General features: G+C 40.6%; 2 protein-coding genes across 2 annotated transcripts; one reads left to right on the top strand and one right to left on the bottom strand.

Moving 5' to 3' along the window:
* The first annotated feature begins 128 nt into the window (after positions 1-128).
* dnajb1b (DnaJ heat shock protein family (Hsp40) member B1b) lies at positions 129-4,249 on the top strand. The gene is made up of 3 exons (XM_067440706.1): positions 129-661; positions 2,644-3,215; positions 3,306-4,249. The coding sequence occupies exons 1-3, from the start codon at positions 442-444 to the stop codon at positions 3,531-3,533; spliced, it is 1,020 nt and encodes a 339-aa protein (XP_067296807.1). The 5' UTR covers positions 129-441; the 3' UTR covers positions 3,534-4,249.
* Positions 4,250-4,415: 166 nt separating this feature from the next.
* LOC137073746 (adhesion G protein-coupled receptor E3-like) lies at positions 4,416-10,347 on the bottom strand. The gene is made up of 9 exons (XM_067442454.1): positions 10,245-10,347; positions 9,931-10,112; positions 9,660-9,821; positions 7,202-7,408; positions 6,892-7,124; positions 6,737-6,803; positions 6,567-6,658; positions 4,798-4,960; positions 4,416-4,632 (listed from the first exon to the last, which is right to left on the bottom strand). Exons 1-9 carry the CDS (start codon positions 10,345-10,347, stop codon positions 4,546-4,548), a joined length of 1,296 nt encoding a protein of 431 aa, XP_067298555.1. The 3' UTR covers positions 4,416-4,545.
* Positions 10,348-22,609: the final 12,262 nt, after the last annotated feature.

Here is a 22,609-nt window from a genome sequence, read left to right on the forward strand (position 1 = left end):
AATGCACTAAATAATTAACTAAGTAGTCTACTCAACAAATAGCTTTTTGCCCTTTGTTGTGAAAGACATCGGGGGATTTACTCTTGTTTATTTATATTGTAGTTTCGGTTCTGCGGGTGTGTGGGTGGAGCAGCACATTCACGTGGTTCGGGTGTGTATTGTGTGGAAACAGCCAGAGACTTTGAGGCATTTCTCGAACTTTCCTCGCGGTTTCAAATAGGGCCGTCCTGCAACGAGGCAGGGCATAAAACCCGCAGGTGGATGGGATAGCAGCTCTCCAAGAAATTTATTCTGGAATTTATTCTGACCTATTTGCAAAGATACTGTGAAAGTTGAACTCGACCGAACTCAGCCGAAAAACGCAACGTAAGCAGGACTGGTCTGACACGGCTGTTTGATTTTTCTCGGAGAATATCTACTTTAAACCAAAACAAACTCTCAATGGTGAAGATGGGGAAAGAATATTATAGTGTTTTGGGGATTAAAAAAGGCGCATCTGATGAGGAGATCAAGAAAGCGTATCGCAAACAAGCGCTCAAATACCATCCGGACAAGAACAAGTCGCCCGGCGCCGAGGAGAAGTTCAAGGAGATCGCGGAGGCATACGACGTGCTGAGCGACCCGAAAAAGAAAGACATTTATGACAGATTTGGCGAAGAAGGTGAGTGAAATGATGGAACTGTTGCTTTACTTAGAGAAGGAAAGAAGACACACACTATCATAGCGTTCAAATGTGTTTAGATTTTATGGCTAGTGATTAAATGAGATTAATGGATTAGTTGTTGTGACATGCAGCTTTCACGAGATTGTGCTGTATGTAGGCTACATAAAGTGCTTCAGGCCGAGAGAAATCAATCTGGTGGAGCTACTAAAATGTTAATAAAGTTCAGCTTTGCACAATTAAACGTTAATTAGATCCGATTTGTGATGCTGCATTCCGATTGGCTCTCTGAGGTGTGTGCGTTCTGGAACACTTGCTGGAAGATTCTGATGGTCACGTGGTAAAAAGAGGCGGAGTGCTGTCAGCAGTTCTGTCTGTGCATGCTCAGCTTCAGCTTCAGCGATCTTCTCTTGCCAGACCAGTCTGTCCTAGGGCCAGGGTTGAACCTCTCTTGAAGCCAATACGGAAGTGACTTAAACTGCATTCCGTCGACTGGCCATTAGAGACAGGCTCCAGAAGGGTGCAGAATCTCATTGAGCCTCATGTTAAAATGCCCAACTTTACAGCAGAAAAAAAAAACAAGTTTAAAGCCTGGTATTAACTTTGCCCTTCATGACAACTCTGAGGGAGTTGATTTTTTATTTTTATATATATATAACTTATTCGTTTACATTATAAAGCCATAAAGCTTGCATAATTAAGGGTGTGGCAACTTTGAGTGACAGGTGTATAGCTGTTTGTCTGCTGTCTGTTAATCATCACATGACCTTTGCCCATTTTGTATTACGCGCTGCTAAGACGCCCAGCTAGACCCTAGCCTGACGTGGTCATACCCAATTCTTAGTCAGAATATGAGTCTGAAACTGCTCCATTGGGCTGTGATTATGAGCCGTGTTTCAACCGAACCAGGAAATGAATTAATTAGATCGACCTACAACCAATCAGACCAACGAAGCGACGCATTACGTTAGTTGTCAAATGTCAACAGAGCTCAACTGCACTGTCCGCGTTTTTTCCCACGGATTGTTTTCCATGTCAGCTTGAATGCAAATTTTAGAAGGCAACTATGCCAAAATAACACATATTTTACCCCCCAAACGCCATTCTTTCCGGAGAACCCCACCCCGAGAAGCTATTGTTTAGGGCTAGTAGTTGCCGCGTTTTGTTGTAAAAACTTGGCAACCCTGTCTGCACGCGCGCTTGTAAAAAAAAAAAAAAGAATTGAATGATACACTAGAGTAGGCTACTTACCCAACATGATCATCATTTCGGAGAGAAATAGTGTAGGTGATGCAGATACAAACAAGCTCTCCATTTAGGATTTGAACAAATATAACCCAAGCCCCTTTGATGACGTGATGATTACGTTACTGTTGATCATCTGTCCGTCATCGTCTAAAACCCGCCCTGATGATTTCATTGGTCCGAACAGTTTCTGTTCAGGTATAATCACTCCTCTATGGATCGAGTCCAGTCCGAACCGCCTGAGCTCAAATGTTGTGGGCGGGGCTAAGTTCAGGTGGCATCCAGGCTAGCTCGACACTACTTTACACTTCAAAACTGCTCTTCAGAATCCTATGAGTGACGTCACTGAAACTACGTCCATATTTTTTAATCTTTTTTACAGTCTATGGATGAACCCTTCTAGACACTCTAGACTTGTTTAAGGAATACAAATGTAAAATATTTAAGTCGTCATGAAATCAAATTTGACTATTTTGTTAGCGCGTATTACTAGTCTTGTGGAAAACAAGTTTATACACAAAAACTTTATTTCAGTTTTTTAGTGAGGGGGTGTTTTTGGTTGTATGTGTAGTAGTTGGGTATGGAAATTAACAGTTCCATATAAAATAATAAATATTTCTGGGCAGTAAAAGTAAATTTTATTCATTGGTGCAGCATTTATGAGCTGTCTATTACTTACGTTTTATACAACACCATACAATTTTGTAATATGTGACCTCTTTGTTTACCATGTGCAGGACTGAAGGGAGGCATCCCTGGCGGTGGAGGAGGAACTGGTGGTAATTTCACCTACAGTTTCCAAGGGGATCCTCATGCAATGTTTGCAGAGTTTTTCGGAGGGCGAAGCCCTTTCGAACACATGTTTGGCCATAATGGTGGCATGGACGAGAATATGGACACTGATGACCCATTTGCTAGTTTTGGAATGGGTGGCATGGGCGGTTTCTCACGCTCCTTTAACACGCGAGGTCAAGGCGGGAGACTGGAGAAAAAACAGGACCCTCCAGTGACCCACGACCTGAGGGTCAGTCTAGAAGAAGTGTTCACTGGCTGCACCAAGAAGATGAAGATCTCCCGCAAACGCCTGAATCCCGATGGAAGAACGACACGCTCTGAGGAAAAGATCCTTACAGTGGAAGTGAAGAAAGGCTGGAAAGAAGGAACCAAGATTACTTTCCCCAAGGAAGGTGATGAGACGCCAACAAATATCCCAGCAGATGTGGTGTTTGTGGTGAAGGATAAGCCGCATCCGGTGTACAGACGAGATGGATCGGAAATCATTTATCCTGCAAAAATTACACTCAAAGAGGTAAGATGGCTTCTTGTTTTAAGAGTTTGCTTACAAACCCTTTTTCTTCCCTCTCTGTATTTTTCTAATCCCGCTCTTCTCTACTTTTAGGCACTTTGTGGTTGTACGGTTAACGTTCCAACATTGGATGGTCGCACGGTCACCTTAACAACTCAAGACATTGTTCGTCCCGGGATGAAACGGCGTGTCACTGGGGAGGGTCTTCCTCTTCCGAAATCCCCAGATCGCCGTGGGGACTTGATTGTTGAATACGAGGTCAAGTTTCCCGAAAGATTGAGCCAGAGTGCCAAGGACACTATCGCAAATGTTTTGTTATGAATGTATGAGCTCACCCCAATAAGATGTCCCTGAACTGCAGAAATTGTCGATTTGGTAATGTACTGCCAATGAGAGACTATCTGAACCAAAACATTGCTGGACTCGACTGGTTTATGTGTCTATGTCAGGTATATATTGAACCTATGCTTCCTTTGGGTCAAGTCCAGCAGAAGGTCTCCAGCTGCAGCCTCTTGGCCATCGTTTTCTTGTGAACTACACGAATCTTAGTTTACTTATTCCAAAGATGGACAGCAGAGCATGTTGTGACGTGTGGGGCAGATAGAGATACAATAATATAGTTTCTTATCAGCAGTCTGATCCTTTGGACACCTCAGGAAAGTCTTTCTGTGAAAGCAGCCTGTGTGTTTTCTTTTAAAAAGGTCTAATGTGACCATTTGTTGATGCCACCATAAGTCATTTCCAATATTGGTGGCTCAAAGTGATCCATGCTTGGATCGTCCCACTTCAAAATACGAAACAACACTTGATGCACTAGATGACAACCAGTAATAGTATTGTAACAAATACTAGATTTATTTAAAATAAATGATTAAAACTGGTGATATTCTGGTTAATGTCTTAATAATATCAATATAATATGGGCCATTTTTCTTTTTTTTCTTCAGCTAAGTGATGTTGTGAATTGTAAAATTTAATTTGTTGATTCACAAATTTTGTGGGACATTGGGGTTTCTTTTTGGATTGTGAGATTATGAGATATGGGCTTACAAGGTTTTAAATGGACTGTTAACAAGTATGAAATGTTATATCACACTGCTTTAATAAAACACTTTAAACTAAAAAAAAATTACTTCATCGTATTCATTTTTTTAAGCGTGTTGAAAGGCTCTAAAAAATAAAGGCAGTTCCTCCACCAGAGAAATGTTGCACTTAAAAAAATGAATTGATTCACATAAGAGTACTGACCACTGTAAATGTTTAGCATGTTGAGTAGTTACATTTATAGCTGAGACTGTCATATAACTTTTCCTAAACATGGATGCTGTAATCCTCAGCGTTTCTTGAGGACAGAGTTGATGGTGTTTGATTTGAGTCCACAGCAAAGACGTCTGAATAACTTCCTGTACTGCTGCCTGACCTGGACAAGAATGAGGTGAGAGATTATTTTAAACTCTGTTTAAAAAATCAGGACAAATACAGGTTATATTTCAAAATCAAGTTGTCTTGCATAAAGAAAATTTCAGGTTAATTTCAGGAAGAAAAAAAAATGCACTTAATATAAAGCAGATGAGTGATGCCTGACCTCATCATTGAGGACACAATAGATCAGGAAGATGAAGGTTCCCTGCTGGGAGTTCACGATCAGGAATAGGATCTCCAGAATCTGACTGTCATTACTGAAGAAACCCAGAATCCAGGAGCAACCAAGAACCACAAACTGAGCCAGTGTTTTAAATGTCATAATCCTACAGAGAAAGACGAATTTTATGTATTTATTGATTATATATATATATATATATATATATATATATATATATATATATATATATATATATATATATATATATATATATATACAGGTCCTTCTCAAAAAATTTGTATATTGTGATAAAGTTCATTATTTTCCATAATGTAATGAAAAAAAAAAATTAACATATCATGAAAAGGTTCTCTAAACGAGCTATTAACCTAATCATTTGAATCAACTAATTAACTCTAAACACCTGCAAAAGATTCCTGAGGCTTTTAAAAACTCCCAGCCTGGTTCATTACTCAAAACCGCAATCATGGGTAAGACTGCCGACCTGACTGCTGTCCAGAAGGCCATCATTGACACCCTCAAGCGAGAGGGTAAGACACAGAAAGACATTTCTGAACGAATAGGCTGTTCCCAGAGTGCTGTATCAAGGCATCTCAGTGGGAAGTCTGTGGGAAGGAAAAAGTGTGGCAAAAAACGCTGCACAACAAGAAGAGGTGACCGGACCCTGAGGAAGATTGTGGAGAAGGACCGATTCCAGACCTTGGGGGACCTGCGGAAGTCGTGGACTGAGTCTGGAGTAGAAACATACAGAGCCACCGTGCACAGGCGTGTGCAGGAAATGGGCTACAGGTGCCGCATTCCCCAGGTCAAGCCACTTTTGGGCTACAGAGAAGCAGCACTGGACTGTTGCTCAGTGGTCCAAAGCACTTTTTTTTTAGATGAAAGCAAATTTGTCATTCGGAAATCAAGGTGCCAGAGTCTGGAGGAAGACTGGGGAGAAAGAAATGCCAAATGCCTGAAGTCCAGTGTCAAGTACCCACAGTCAGTGATGGTCTGGGGTGCCATGTCAGCTGCTGATGTTGGTCCACTGGGTTTTATCAAGGGCAGGGTCAATGCAGCTAGCTATGAGGAGACTTTGGAGCACTTCATGCTTCCATCTGCTGAAAAGCTTTATGGAGATGAAGATTTCGTTTTTCAGCACGACCTGGCACCTGCTCACAGTGCCAAAACCACTGGTAAATGGTTTACTGACCATGGTATTACTGTGCTCAATTGGCCTGCCAACTCTCCTGACCTGAACCCCATAGAGAATCTGTGGGATATTGTGAAGAGAAAGTTGAGAGACGCAAGACCCAACACTCTGGATGAGCTTAAGGCCGCTATCGAAGCATCCTGGGCCTCCATAACACCTCAGCAGTGCCACAGGCTGATCGCCTCCATGCCACGCCGCACTGAAGCAGTCATTTCTGCAAAAGGATTCCCCACCAAGTATTGAGTGCATAACTGAACATAATTATTTGAAGGTTGACTTTTTTGTATTAAAAACACTTTTCTTTTATTAGTCGGATGAAATATGCTAATTTTTTGAGACAGGAATTTTGGGTTTTCATGAGCTGTATGCCAAAATCATCAGTATTAAAACAATAAAAGACCAGAAATATTTCAGTTGGTGTGCAATGAATCTAAAATATATGAAAGTTTAATTTGTATCATAACATTATGGAAAAGAATTAACTTTATCACAATATGCTATTTTTTGAGAAGGACCTGTGTGTGTGTATATATATGTGTGTGTGTGTGTGTGTGTGTACTTGGTTCTTTTCAGCTGTGAAACTTCAGCATTCAGATTTTTCAAAGTCGAGATCAGACTGATGATGATGCAGATGAAGAGAATTATGTTTAACTGCACAAAAGAGAAACGTAATTAATCATTAATCACGTTTTACTTTTAATACAAAGTCATGATAAGAAATGTGCTTACTGCTAGTATGACACAAACAGGACCCAGAAAACTCCAGATAAAATCTTTATCCGTTTTTATCCAGCAGCTGTTCAGAGGAAAGATACAGACACAAAATATCAATGAACAAACATGGATGAAGGTGTTGATCACTGGGTCGCTCAAACTAAACTCACGCTTCACTGCCGTATCCTTCAGGAAACGCCACAGCAGACACGCCCACCACAACCAGAGCAACCGTATATCCAATCACACACAGGAATCCACTGCTAAGCACCTCCCTCTTTTTGGAGCTGATCTGTGATAGGTTCTTCACACAGATATAGAGCAGCAAAGCTTCAATGAACATCCACACAAAGCCGGAGAGAAAGAGGAAGTGCAGCACACCTGATATCACGGCACACAACACCTGGAGAGCATAAGAGACGGTTATGATGATTCTCAGTGAGGCTGTGCTGAGCTGTAGGGCTCCTTCATCATTCTCACCTGCTGACGGCGTATGAGGCTCAGGAACTGTTGTGTGAGCAGGAACAGAAGGTGAGCCAACAGCAGACTCACACAGAGGTTGATTCGAGCCACATTATTCACTCCAGGACTCCACTGACAAAGGGCAAAGGTCAACAGGGCCAAACTGAAGAACACCAGCCCCACGATCACACACACCAAATTCAACAGGTACATCAGTGAGTCGCTCTGAGAAAACATCAAAACAAGAGCATGTGAAACAAATTCTAGAAAACAGCCATTTTAATCACCTCAGTGTTTTTAGCTTTTGCAAATGTTATTAGTGAATTTCAGACAGAAAATGTGTACCTTGATTTCGATGTAACCATCAAACATTCAAAAGATTGTACATAGTAAACTTAAAGCTTTTGGGACATTTTCTATTTAGTTCCTAACTAAACTATTTCCTAACTATTTGAGTGGCTCAACTCTCTGTGACTTCGTTTAGATATGCAATCTGAACAAACAATCGACTTGTCGATGAGTCCAAGAGGTCATAAAAAATTACACCTTGCCATAGGCATAATTTGCGGGTGGGACGGATGGGACATGTCCCCACCACTTTTTGAAACATCTTGCTTCATGAATGAACCTTATTAATACAAACATAACATCTCTGGTTAATTGGAAGAGCATCATTTCATTCGTTTGTTAAATAAGAGGCATCAGGCGCTCGTTGCCGCTGTTATCAGTGGTGCAGATTTCTCTCGTGGCTCGTGCAGTCCTCACAATGACGAGTGCTTTAATCTAACGCTTAACGCCTTTGCAAAGACTTTCTATTCGTTCCGGTGAAATCAAGAAACAAAACGCACAAAAACTGTCCCTGCTCTTGAGGTACAATCACTGTTGATATTCGGTTTTGATGTGAAAATTTTATATTTTCGAGGAATACACTGCTCAATTCTGTGCTTTAGCAAATTGTTTTAACTGGAAGAATGTCGTTTTGAAAGACTTCTATGGTTATGGATTAAACAAACCAGTAAAATCACTCATGCCAAGAGGGAAAAATGACCCAACTTTAGAACAATTTCTGGATTATGCAATTTTAAAGTGTTTTTTAAGTGGTTCCCCATTCACTGTAAGGGTCCAGGAGGACCCTTCCCCTAAACATTTTCTGGGGTGGGGGGTAGTATTGTGCTCCAGAGGCCAAGGAGACTCACACACCATGGATTCCAGTGTAGTGGTTACTAGTCCAGTGCTTTCAGCTCTTCCCAGTCTGGTGTCAAGTCCAGAGCCTCTTCACGACATGGACGCCATGCCAGAGCCTCTTCACGAAATGGCTGCCACACCAGAGCCTCTTCAGGACATGGCCGTCACACCAGAGTCTCTTCAATAAATGGCCGCCACTCCAGAGCTTCTTCATGATACGGCTGCCACACCAAAGTCTCTTCACGACATGAATGCCACACCAGAGTGTCTTCACGACATGGACGCCACACCAGAGCCACTTTACGATATGGCCACCACACCAGAGCCTCTTCACAACATGGACGCCACTCCAGAGCCACTTCACAACATGGCCGCCACACCAGAGCTTCTTCACAACATGGACACCACACCAGAGCCACTTCACAACATGGCCGCCACACCAGAGCTTCTTCACAACATGGCCGCCACACCAGAGACACTTCACAACATGGACGCCACACCAGAGCCATTTCACGACATGGTGGCCACACCAGAGCCACTTCACGACATGGACACCACACCAAAGCCACTTCAATTCCTGCCCTGCCAATTCTATCTTGGCACCCGATACGACTCAGTCCTCAGACCTCAGTCCAGTCCTGTTTCCACTCCATGGACCTGGATCTCCATCCCTCCTAGATTTCTGTGCCTCTTTGAGGAGCTTCTGGAATATACGCTCCTTAAGAAGGGGCTATGTTACATCCACCATCTGGAATGGCCATGATAACCACCAGAGGGGACTCCTCACTATACTATCTAATCACAAACTTAATTTCCCATAACCCACTAAATGGGCTCATTATGTATGATTGGATTCAGCTGTGTCTCATTATCCTTGTTAACCTGGTCTATATAAGCCCTGTGTTTTCTGTCATTCTTTGCGAAAGTCTTGTATGTTCAATGTTACACTGCAATTCTGAGCCCTTGTATCCTGGTCTTAGTTTTATTCTTCTGACTGTTGTCTTGGATTTTCCAATTTGCATGAGTTTTCTGCCCTTGTGTTAAATGTCTGGAATATCTGCACTGTGTTTTGACCAGTTGCTTGTTGCGTGGGTTATGATTCTGGATTGCCCAATTAAGCTGCACGGAGATCCTCAAACAGAGTTATTTGTAATTGTCTTGAACTTAATTTGAAATGTGTTTACAGAGCTAACTGCAGGCTATAAAAGCATACTAAAGCAAACTCAAAAGTCAATTCTTTATGTTTATTTGCTTTATAAATCTCCCTCCCCTGCCTGACAGATTCTCATACCTCTGGTGGGTGGCTGGTTTGCATGATGAGAGCGAATGTCGACAGATGAACACAGGAACACACAGTGAAGCTGCTGTTGGTCTCTAAAACAGAACAACCATCTACAATCCACTCGCTGATATTCCAGTACACACAGGACAGAGAACCGCTGGGGTCGAACTCCTGCAAAAAGAAGAAAGAACATGCAGAAAATATTACAACACTGAATATTAGATGTTTTCAGATGTTCATCAGTTCTCAGGCTGGACAAAAACTAATTTCCGTCTCTCACTCTGATGTGTCTGAGGGTGAAGTTGACTGGTTTGGTGAGTTTAGTGTTGGTGGTTTTGGGAAGAGTAGCTGAGATCACAGTGGACATCATGGTTTTAATCGTGTCATTTGATGTGTTGAAGAAGTCAGCCTTCAGTAGATTCTCCATTGTGTTATAACTCATGAAAGCCACAGCAGCTGATCCTGTGACAGAAACAGAAACGTGAAACTATGTAAAAACAACAATGAAAGCAAAATAAGTGTAGTTTAGTGGTATGATATCTCTTTCTTTGACTTCTTTTCTTATTAAATCAAACATTAACTCATTTCACACACCTCCACTGTTGTTCTTGGCGATCTCAATGAGATCAATGTCCACAGAAGAATTTGTCGTGTCAAGTCGAGGGATTTTATCTAAGGTGACATTTGGTCCAACCATGAATACTTCAACCTCTAAATGAAAAAAAATCATAGTTGCTCATTTTCTAAATCAAAGTTTATTCAATCTGAACAAATGTGCAAAAAATACAACTAAAAGACAAATAAATAAATAACAGACAATTTGATATGTTTTCAACTATTCAGTTTACTTTGAAACCACGGCTTGAATTTGCAAAACATTGTTTTACAGACAGGGCTTCAATCAAGGCCTTAGTTAGGACATAACCATCATTCTGGATAACCCAGATTTTACAATTAATCTGATTATAACCATAAAATTCAATTTTATTTTCCTAGTTTGAATGTTTGGTTTCTAAATGTCTCTTGAATTGTCTGCGCAGTAGCGATTTCGGGACCGGAGTTGCGCAGTAGAGCGCAGGAAGTAGAGCAGGAAGTACAGCAGCGATATCAAAAGCCCGCCCACACTCTCACAGATTCAGAACAATTAATTATGTTGGTGTGAAATAAAAGTTATGGAAATGTAGAAATGAAAGCTAAAGCACCAATCTGCTCCCAAAAATTCTGAAAAAAAGTCTGTTAGTGCCTCAGTGACAACTTCACTCAGAGAAGACGTCGATCGAGGCGCGAAAGCTTCAATATCTGAGAGGGAGACTGCAGGCTTGGCTTTAACCAAATGGCAGATGAATTTACACAAAAACACTGACCTTTGACATCAACAATAAAAGTTGATAAAAGCTGATACAATGCACAATATATTTACTGTAGCTGCATTAATTATTGTTGCCGTCTGTCACCTGTGATCCACCGCTGCTCTCTAGACTATATAAACTCCCTGATATCATATATAATCTCAATTTCATCATCAATAATAACAGTTTCTCCACTCACCTATAGCGGCAAGATCAAAACTGACATTGGCACTCGTATTTGTCGGCTTCACCAATGTGGAAATGAGTTTCTCAATGGCTTTTAACAGACGGTTTCCATAGTAGGCAAGTTCAGCTGGGCTGACGGATGATGAAGCATTGAGGACCATATTCAAAAATCTGGTCACAGTCTAATTTATTAATCAAAAAAATACAGTTACTGTACATGTAAATTTTAAACATGGAATATTTTAAGATTTTTTTTTCTCCGGTGGACTTACATCCAAAGAAAGCTCTTGATCTGCCATGTTCTCGATCAGCTCAAGAAGATTTTGAAGGCATTCTATAGAAATCTGAGTCTGAAATCAAAATTGAGAAGACGGTATTTGTATCTAAACCAATACATTTTGGTCACAGAAGAAATGGTATAAATGTTTATGTTTGTAACAGAAATAACGACAACGTGTGGTTGAAAAGATTTGTGAAGCCGTTTCACAAAAAAATAAAGTGGTTTTGCTAATAAATAATAAATAAATTCCAACATTTTAAAGTCCACAAACTCGTATAGGGAAGCACATTCATATTTCACATTACACACATATCTACAATCAATACACATCTTGTTGCACTGCTTTTGTTTGCTCTATTAATGACAGGAGCTGTGAGTCCAACTCTAAAATTACAGTTTCAGAAATTCAACTTACGATGCATCCTCCCAGCGGTGTTTTACCTGCAATGACAGAAATAAGCATGAAGACAATAATACAGTAAAATGCAACATTTAAAACAAATAACCACAGAAAAATAACTATTCTTATAAAGCAGCTATTTCAGCAAGAATTCATGTTAAACACATTATTAACAGATCAGTATGAGGCGAAATGAAAGAAGGATGCAATTTGTGAAATACTGATCCAACACAAAAAAAGTACAATAATGAAAAAGTGACCATGAGTGTGGAGAAGACAAAAAATGTTTGAGGAATGTGGAACTAAAACTGTCAACTATGACTTTTGCACTGATGTTCATGAGAATGTCTATTGACTTTTTTCTACCTAGAGACACAAACACAGTCACACACCTGTTCAACTCAACGGCCAAAAATAATGACTGATGAATACCAATGAACAAAGAAGCACATAATACTATAAGACCATGTAAATATTATTACCTGCACAGTATGCTGAATCACAAAGAGTTGGGCTCACCAGCTCATAGACATAATAATTGCCTGGACAGGCTTTGACTTTAATGGGATAAGCAGAGGTGTCAAAAGTACTCGCATACATTACTCAAGTGGAAGTATAGATACTAGGGTTTAAAAATACTTCTGTAGAAGTTGAAGTATCAACTCAAGCTTTTTACTTAAGTAAAAGTGTAAAAGTACTGGTTTTCAAAACTACTTAAAGTATAAAAGTAAAAGTAATGTAAGGAAAAAAATGCTATTAAAGACAAAAGCTTAGGCCACACCACAGGGGCCTATAGTGCACTACCCCACCTCCTCAAAAAACTTTTTTCTAAAGGCCATAATGACTATAATGTTATATTAAAATGTTAATGTTGAAAAAATTTGGGATGCACTGGCTACCTGTTTCAGCCGCATATATACCCATTGAAAATTAATGCATTTTAGTACAATGGACATATACCATATGTGTACCGCTGAGCATTAACATGTTTCCTGAAGCGGAAGATATGATGACTAGTTGCCTATAAGTAATGAATAACCTTTATCGGAATGTAAATGTAGGCTACATGTGTGATCAGTGTTGCCAGATTGAGTCGACGCTTTAGAGTCCTACGGGCCCTGACTTTTTTTACACCCCTAACCTCATACCCACTGTCAGCCGCTGACTGCTTGGTTGTCACTTTAAAAAAAATTAACAAACAAACAAATTATCCAAAAAAAAATCTAAATTAACTTTAATAAAGAAACTAAACGAAATATAACTACTTGGACATTACAAATAAAGCTGAACTATTTTAATGACTGCAGGAGTGTGTCATAAGAAGGATTGTGCAGGGCCTGTGCAGGGCTCAAAAGTCACCAAAACTGCCAAAATAATGTGATGATATTTTATTGAAGAAGCCACTTTAAGTGCAAACAGTGCCCAATATAAGAGATCGGAAAAAGCACATAATTAACAGGCATTTCACACGTTAAAACACACCACACCCAAAATGTGTAATTCACTGATACTGTACAATAATCCGCCGACAAAAAAATAACAACAATGCGCTTAGCTTTGCTCTGACAAAACTACAGTAGGCCTACCCTTGTGAAGTTCATAGGACATGCACTTAGTCCAGTCAAAACTGATTCATCATTGATTCAAACCTCTTTCAGCAGCTGTTGGGGTTGCTAGTTGCAGATGTCCTGAGTGTGTATATTATGATGGACAGGAATCATGATTATACTTATAAAGAGTCTTCGAGTCACAGGTGTAATCCACGTTTGAGAGTTTGTTCACTCTACCGCTCCTTACTGTAGAAACGGCTTGTGTATATATATGCTGTATGTATGCCACTTTAGCATAGCGATCACTTGAATATACATCTACAACGAGTTATCGCGCTAAAAACCTGGCTGTCATGAATGAGCGCGTCTGTCTGCTGATCGCTGATTGACTGAAAGTGCGTGCTCGTCCGCTGGAACCCGCCCAATCTGTCAACACCGTGTGTGATTTGTGCTTTGAGTCATGTGCAGGCTCGATGGATCGCGTAGTAACCAATAGGGTGTTGGAATGGTATATGTTTACACTTCTCATTCAACCACAATCAAATTCACACTATCAGGATGACGCGATTTATCTGCATAGTTTTTTTTAAACAAGATGAAATGAAAGAGGAGTAACGAGGCTATTTTTAAAAAGTAAGGAGTAGAAAGTACAGATAATTGTGTGAAAATGTAAGGAGTAGAAGTAAAAAGTAGGCAGAAAAATAATTACTCCAGTAAAGTATAGATACCCAAAATTTCTACTTAAGTAAGGTAACGAAGTATTTGTACTTCGTTACTTGACACCTCTGGGGATAAGACCCGTAATAGCAGCAGTTATTGTTCCAGTGACCGCAGACATCTCGAGTGACGACTCCATCCGTTACTGTTGGGTGTCCATCAGGTATCCACAGGGCAACATCAGTGCTACAACTATAACTTGCCACACACGTGTCTGGGATCTGAGCGTTCAGGCCGTTTATGAAGAGACGATACCAGCCGCTCCAGGAGACAGACGTGTCACACATGGAGGAGTTTGATGTGTGATTGCTGTTGGCTCTCCATGGTTCATCCAGCACAGTGTAGTTGTAGCAGGGGTCAACAGCGGGATAAGCTGTTGTGAAAAACATTTTTTAAAAATGTGCTTAAAAAATTATATGGGGTGAGTGGGGTACAACCTTACCTAATAGGGCTAGTTGTAACACACATGGTTTAAAAAACGTTCAACACATGCCAGCATGACAAGACTTTTACTAGACTTAAAGTGCATTTACTAGTTGCCTTATCAATAGAGAAAAAAATCTAGCCTGACGTGGTCATAGTCCATTCTAATCAGAATATGAGTCTGATACTGCTCCATTTGGCTGTGATTATGGGGTGTGTTTCAACCAAAAAATACGTTACGAAGTGACGCATTACGTTAGTTGTCAAATGTCAACAGAACTTAAAGGGGTACTTCAGCGCTGGGAAGATGAATCTGTATTTAAACTGGGTCATCAATGCAGTAGAAATGTGAAATTATTTTTGAATTTGGAATTCTAGACTGAGAAAAGACAGAAAATGTATTTTTGTCCCATGGGAATGAAAGACTACAATTCCCAGAATGCTTCGCCCTGTGAGGCCATTCCCAGCCACCCACTTGATTACAGTGACTGAGTTGAAGACACTACAATTAAAAACTGAACGTGTGTGTTCAATATAATGAGTGACTCACCGCGCGAGTCTCACAGCACTGAGCACTAACTGCATGAGTGATGAGAGCTGAGGTAATCGCGACTACACTCGCGGCATACATTCACAACGCGAGTTCAGTCTGGCGCGTTTCAGTTCATGCCTTTGCATGCTTAACTTTCATAGAATTTAATTTGAGAAGTTAAAAGACTTACATTGCTCACCACAGCTCCGTTTAAATGAGTGCCTGTAGCTGCGAGCTGAGCTCTGAGTGTGATCTCCATCCCTCATGCGCGAGTTCAAAACATGAGGAAATGGCTCCCTCTGCTGGCTGTAGTCTTTAGCCTTTGGCCAAACATTCCTCCTATGATGCAAAAATCATCAATTTGCATCATAGGAGGAATTTTTCCAGAAATAAAATGCATAAATCTCTTGTCTCAGGGGGATATGAGGGAGGAAAGCACAATCATTTGAATATACTCCAGGGTTTCTACCGATACAAAGCCATATGCTAATCGCTGAAGTAACCCTTTAACTGCACTGTGTTGCCAAATCTGCAGTTTTCCCGAGGGTTGTTATCCATGTGGGCGAGTTGAAGTGACGCAACCTCAATTATGTAATATATAGACCTAGGAATGCGAATTTTGGCAGGCAACTTGCCAAAATAACACACATTTTACCCCCCAAATGCATTTTTTTCCAGAGAACCTCCCTGAGAAGCTATTGTTTAGGGAAAGTAGTTGGCGGGCTTTGTTGTAAAAACTTGGCAACCGTGTCTGCACGGAATAAACGATCTGCCAAAAGGTTATACCATTATATTAATATATTGATCATTCATATATAGAGAAATATATTTTCTTTTCGCAAGGGCAAAGCCAGGGATGGTGGTTTGCAAAGGAATCAGTTCCTAGGCTAGACAATGTTTGCACAGAGATCATGTGGCTATGCAGAGACAGACAGTAAACGAGTGGCAGACACATTTCACGGTTCCTCCTAAACCAAAACAGCAAGCTAGCTGCGCTCACGCCATGTACAACCCCAATTCTGGAAAAGTTGTAATTTTTAAAAATTAGAATAAAATGAAAACTAAAAGACTTTCAAATCACATGAGCCAATATTTTAGTCACAATATAACACGTTTAAACAGATACATTTTACACTTTTTCCTCTAATTGAGCTCATTTCAAACTTGATGTTTTTAGTATACATATTTAAAAAAAACACAAAACTTTTAGATATCAATCTGCCTAAATGCAATGGACATCCTTTATGCTTGTGTTTGCTTGATCCTTTTAATGCATCTTGAATAAAACAGCTCAGTATTTAATGAAGCACAAAAGACCAGAACCAGAGGCTCTCTGAAGGGAGGGTGGGATCTTACACCTCTACAAAACTGCAGACTCTAACTTTAACAACATTTCTAACATCTCCTCATCATCTACTGACACAAGCACACTCACTCACACATATTCACTGTGACAGATCATCACATTCATCAGGCCAGAAAATAAGCCAATAGAGACACAGTTACATTACCAGATGTGACGGTCACTGGTGTGACAGTTGTAGAGATGGTGTTATCAGTGCCAGTGTCTGAAAGATTGGATGAATCTTGATTAATGGACATTGGTACAAATATCATGAATGTGTATGTAAATATTATTACCTGCACAGTATCCTGAACAGTCAGTTGGTCTAACCAGCTCATAGACATAATAATTGTCTGGACAGGCTTTGACTTTAATGGAATAAGACCCGTAATAGCAGCAGTAATTGTTCCAGTGACCGCAGACATCTCGAGTGACGACTCCATCCGTTACTGTTGGGTGTCCATCAGCTATCCACAGTGGAATATTAGTGCCACAGCGACCCCATGGGACACACTTGTCTGGGATATGAGCACTGATGTTGTTAATGAAGAGACGATACCAGCCGCTCCAGGAGACAGACCGGTCACAATTTCTTACTGAAGCATTTGTATTACTGATGGATCTCCATGGGTCGTCCAGCACAGTGTAGTTGTAGCAGGGGTCAGAGAGATTAGCTGTTATGAAAATATTTAAAGAAATTATAACATGTTATTGTTAATAAAATGCTATAAATTGTTATAAAGTCTATCCAGGCATGAAGTTTTAATCATTCCTATCTATTTCTATACATTTTAATTTCCCATTAACAAAATATTACACCATAATGGGGAAGCAGAACTGCCATTCCTGAGCTATACATGAACAGCAGCCGTTCACTTACAGTATCCTTCAAACATGTCAAGAAATATTATCATCAGAAACACACTGATTTACTGAGATTTATATGTGAATACAGGTTGACATTAATTTCTACATTGTCTGCAGACATGAAGAAACTTCAGCACAATACATTACCAACGGCGGCCAAATTTTGTGTGACAGTTATAGAGGCCAAGACATCTGAAATAAAAGATGATACATTAATCAACAAATTACAAAAGATTACAGAAAAAAAGAAAACTCTTGGTGAACTAGGTAAAAACTTGGCTAATCAGCACATTAATGTCATGGCTCAAGTGTCTGAATGAAAGAAGTGTGCCTTGTATTTAGAGGGATTCATTTTGAGTGGCTGCTCTCCAAAGTTCATTAATCACATTGTACCCAGACAGCAACATCCCAGCCAGCACAGTCATGTGGGGACCAGATGGGGTTGACCTCTGCTGTCTAACTAGGGGCCCAGCCAGTTTTGTTTTGTTACATAACAGTTTTGTTTTGATCTGGGCTAACCCGTGTTGGGCCTCTGTGGAAACTGAGGACAAAACTGACTGAGCCCCAGTTAGACAGCCCAGGTCAAACCCATCATGACTGTTCTGGCTGGGATAGTGTCAGTCCAGATCTGGCATCTGATATGCATTGAATCCACATGTACTAGATGTGGGCCGACACTATAGCCCTGTCCCAAATGGCACCCTAAACCCTCACAGTTTTCCTCCAAGTCCGCAATTTCGTGACATAATGTAATGCCGCTTTGACTGCTGGTTAGAAGTCCTCCACGTAGCTCATGAACTTGTGGGCTCAGCTGAAGTGCGCATCAAGGGCACATAGCAGCTGCAAAGGGGGTGTCCATGAGCACCCCTTTAGCTTAAATGAAGTATGGGACACCCTATGGTCTTGTCAAGGCCGAAAGTGCACATGAAGTGGGCCATTTGGGACAGGGCCTATGTTGCTATCGGATCATTAGATCAATGAAGGCTCAAACAAAACCTAAAGTCTTCATCCTCCTCTTCTGAGTTGAGTTTGGGAAGGATGCTTTAATCAGATTCGAAACGCATAATAAAATTAGCCAAACATGGGCCTGATGAAGTGTTATTTTCACATCACAACAACAAAAAATTAATAAATGAGCAAAGAAACAGTGCATACTGACTTACACATCATAACATAGATGATAATCTCTGCTCTTATAAAACCTGTCATGGAATATGAAGGGGAAAAAACAATAAAAACTAATGAAAATACATTTGTTTGAGAAAACTACATTCATCATCTGAACTCAATTCATGTCATAAATGTTTCTGAGGTAACGAGAAGCACTTTTATAATATACTCACCTTTATGAAGAGAGGGAGCCATTGTCAGTACGGTCATTCTCTCCTCATTTAAAATAAAGTTGAGACGATGAGTTTCCTTTACAGTTTAGGGAATAAACAACAAACAAGTTTCAGTCCATGACATTGACTTTAGTTTATTTCCTTTCTGTCAAACACACATGGACTTTCCACTATTAGAATATGTTACAACAGTTATAAATGAGGAGAGTCTGTAATCATTTAGAGACACAAGGTGGCGCCATAAAGCTTTTGTTGTGAAAAGAAAGGCAGAGTTTTGTGTTTGTGCTTATGGCACGAGTCCCTGTGAAATACGGCTGTCCCTACAGTAAAACATTACTGATAAACCCTCGTCTGAATGTGGACCTGCTCATCATTTCATCATGTAATTTGGGTTTTCTGTCAGCTGTTCAGAATTGGAACTAACAATTTGCAAACAAATCGCTATTCATTTAATTGTTCACTTACATGACTGTTTTCATCTAAAAACTGAAAACTTTTTATGTATTCATTTACACGTCAATAGCGTTTTGATGGCCTGTAAATGCAAGTTTTTGAAAATTATACCATTGCTCTGTGTAATCTTCAAAAACGCAAACATGTGAAACAGGTGTTCAGTCTATTGTAAAGATGTTACTTCCACTATGCTTGTCGCCATTTTAGTAGCTACTTTGTTGTGTAAATGTAGGCTTTCCCAAAATATGTGATCACTTTAGCCATATTTAAATACAATTTTGCAGGCAAAAAAGTCACAAATTCACAATCCAAAATTCACCAAGCAACAGTAAATTAACAAAGAAAGATGATCTAATTATGGAGACACTATTTGATAAGTGGTTCCCTTACGAAAATTAACCATGGTTTTATTATAGTAAAATTGCCGTAACCATGTTTTTTGTTTGCTTGTTTGTTTGTTTTTATGTTTTTGGGCTAATTTATTACAATAACCACAGTTTTACCACAAAAAACATGGTTAAACTCCCACGCCTGAGTGTTATTCGGGCGAGCCCGATTTGTGTAGATCTTTCTTAACCAGATGCTCACTGTTCTTTTCATTACAACCTATGAAATTTTCCACAGAGGCTTCTAGAGTGGCGTTGGTGCTAAATCTATTGGCCAGACGTGCGGCACTTTGGGGAACGCGGTTTGGGAGAACCAACATCTTTGCTGCACCTTTTTCCTTGCACTCTCGGAAGAGATGAGACGGGTCTTTGACCTAGCTGTTGTGGGCCAAGGGGCTCAGAGGCTCGCCGAGATCAAACAAGGCTATCGACCCATCTCCGATTACTTCATCGAGTTCTGGACTTTGACCGCAGAGTGCAAGTGGAACGAAGAGGCACAGTGGGATTGATTCGTGCATGGGCTGGCTGACCGTGTCCAACGGGAGATCTTCGCACTTAAGTTACCAACTAATCTCAGTGGACTCATGGAACTGGCTTTGCGAGTGGATTTGTGGCTGGAGGGCCATTTTGAATATTTAGTTATGCCATTTGGGCTTTCTAACTCCCCTGCTGTCTTCCAGGCACTGATGTTTGATCAGTTTATTTATGTCTACCTGGACGACATATTGATTTTTTTTCTTTTTCTCTCCTGGAACATGTCCAATACGTCAGAATAATGCTTCAAAGGTTGCTGGAGAATGGGCTTTTTGTCAAGGCGGGGAAATTCGTGTTTCATGCACAGTCTGTTCCATTCCGGGATATATTATCTCATTCGAGGGAATGTGCATGGATTCTGGCAAGGTCAAGGCTGTGATAGATTGGCCAAGCCCAGATTCTGTAAGGCCCTACAGAGTGATTTTGTTTTGGCCTGTTCGGTTTGCGCCATGGGTAAGACATCTAATCATTTCCCTGATGGGTTACTCCAACCGCTGTCTTTCTCTGTTGCTTCGAGACCCTGGTCACACATTGCGCAAGATGGTCTTTTTGACTGTTGTGGACCGGTTCTCAAAAATTGTTAATTTTTTTTCCCTTACCCAAATTACCTTCTAAGGAGACACGGATCACGTCTTTTATTTAAATGTCCTTCCGATGGACGTGGTTTCCGACATGGGTCCCCGATTTATTTCCAAATTTTGAAAATTGTAAATTTTATAAATTGCTGGGGGCAAAGGTTAGTCTGTCTTTGGGTTTTCATCCCCAGAGTAATAGTAAGACCGAGCGAGCCAACCAAGATCTTGAGAGGGGGTTGCGATGTTTTGTCTCCGAGAATCCTTCGTCCTAGAGTCAGCAAATCTCTTGGATTGAGTACGCACATAATTTGTTACCAGTGTAGCTACAGGCCTCTCTCCGTTTAAGTATAGCGTAGGTTACCAGCCACCACTGTTTCCCAGTCAGGAATCCGAGGACGCGGTCCCCTCTGCTTACGCTCCATTTTTCGTCCAGAGGTGTCGTCACACATGGACCAGAGCCTGTGAGGCTCTACTCCAGGTGGGTAGACACACCAAGGCCCAAGCCGATCACCACCGGTCTAAACCTCCCGTCTACATCGTCAAAAAGTCAAAAGGTGTGGCTTTCATCGAAAAGCATTCCTCTCCGCTCGGTAAGTAATAAATTGGCTCCCAAATTTGTTGGCCTGTTTCCTGTACCAAAATTCATAGTCCGGTGGCAGTCCGCCTCAAACTACGTACGGGAGGATTCACCCCGTGTTTCATGTTTCTAAATTAAAGCCTGTGTTTCATTCTCACATTACCCTGGCAGTCCCAGTTCCTACACCCCCACGTCTCGTAGATAGGGAAGCAACTTATACGGTTAATTGTATTCTGGACTCAAGGCGGAGGGGACGTGGATTCCAGTACTTGGAGGACTGGGAAGGTTATGGTCCGGAGGAGAGAAGTTGGGTTTCTTTGAGGGACATACTGGATCACTCCCTCATTGATTATTACAATCAACTGTTAAGTCCTCCTGGGAGCTCCAGGAGGCCCTCCTAGGGAGAGGGGTACTGTCATGGTTCACCAATCCATCGTCTTGTTCTCTCTTTGTTTGTGTGGTTATGCTGGGGGCATGGTTACTGATTGCTGTTCTGATCACCACCACCTGCTGCACTCATTATTTCTGCCTATATATATATTTATACACATGTCACTTATAGCCTTCGTTGTCAGATCGTTACAGTCTGTCCTGTGGTTTCTGGTGTACACTTCTCTTGTCTCCTGGGAGGTTGCCTCTGTTCCGGTTCCTGGATTCCTGATGATTGGTTTGCCCTCTGCTTCCCTGCGTCATGACCCTGCTCGGATCTTCCACACTCTGCACAATCTGTTTTTGTCTGCCTCGTTCTCTGTTCATTCTCTATGGTCTTCGGACATTACACAAACGTTGTGCAGTTTTGTGATCAAATAATTGAGTTTAACTGCTATTGGATCTCTCAGTTTCCTTACAGTATGTGGCATTTAAATAGGCTTGGAAAGGTGTTGTACAGTAATGTTGTTGGAATTGATCATAAAACAAACTTCTAAATTCATATAGGCTACATAAAAATACATATTACAAATAAATTAGCTGTTTCAGAGACTAGCCTAAGCACGTTTTCACTTGAACACTGATGTTTTCTCTATCTACTATCAATTTAATTTTCACTGTCTGTAGCCCTAGATACATTAAACGTTTTTTCAGAAACATACTTTTTTTTGTTTTTAAATTGCTAACAAGCATTGTTCAATACTGAAACCACATTTTCAAAACTCTTCATATAGTCTGCATTACCAAGACTAATTTGGGCCAAGCAGTTAATCTAACCTTCAAAGCTCACTAGACCAATAAAACATTTCATACATGTCTCAAATATAAGCTTGTTACATCAGTTACTGGCAACGAATTCTCATTCAGAAAACATGCATGTCACTCATAACACACTGATCTAAAAAACACTAGCAACAGGGAGCATTACATAAATGATGACATGAATTTTCACATAAACAGTATTTATTTATAGAATAACAGATTTTGAATGTATGTATGTTACAAGAATGAAT

The sequence above is a fragment of the Pseudorasbora parva genome, chromosome 4 (assembly GCF_024679245.1).
Source record: "Pseudorasbora parva isolate DD20220531a chromosome 4, ASM2467924v1, whole genome shotgun sequence".
NCBI classification, from domain to species: domain Eukaryota; kingdom Metazoa; phylum Chordata; class Actinopteri; order Cypriniformes; family Gobionidae; genus Pseudorasbora; species Pseudorasbora parva.

Bases quoted from the DNA above. Each gene is read 5' to 3' on its own strand.
- LOC137073746 (XM_067442454.1), bottom strand. From the start codon at position 10,347: ATGGTTGGACCAAATGTCACCTTAGATAAAATCCCTCGACTTGACACG. The intron at 9,822-9,930 runs GTGAGAGACGGA...TTCTTTTTGCAG, and splicing joins TCACCCTCAGACACATCAGA to GAGTTCGACCCCAGCGGTTC. The intron at 7,409-9,659 runs GTATGAGAATCT...ATGTTTTCTCAG, and splicing joins AAACCAGCCACCCACCAGAG to AGCGACTCACTGATGTACCT.
- dnajb1b (XM_067440706.1), top strand. From the start codon at position 442: ATGGTGAAGATGGGGAAAGAATATTATAGTGTTTTGGGGATTAAAAAA. The intron at 662-2,643 runs GTGAGTGAAATG...TACCATGTGCAG, and splicing joins TGACAGATTTGGCGAAGAAG to GACTGAAGGGAGGCATCCCT. The intron at 3,216-3,305 runs GTAAGATGGCTT...CTCTACTTTTAG, and splicing joins CAAAAATTACACTCAAAGAG to GCACTTTGTGGTTGTACGGT.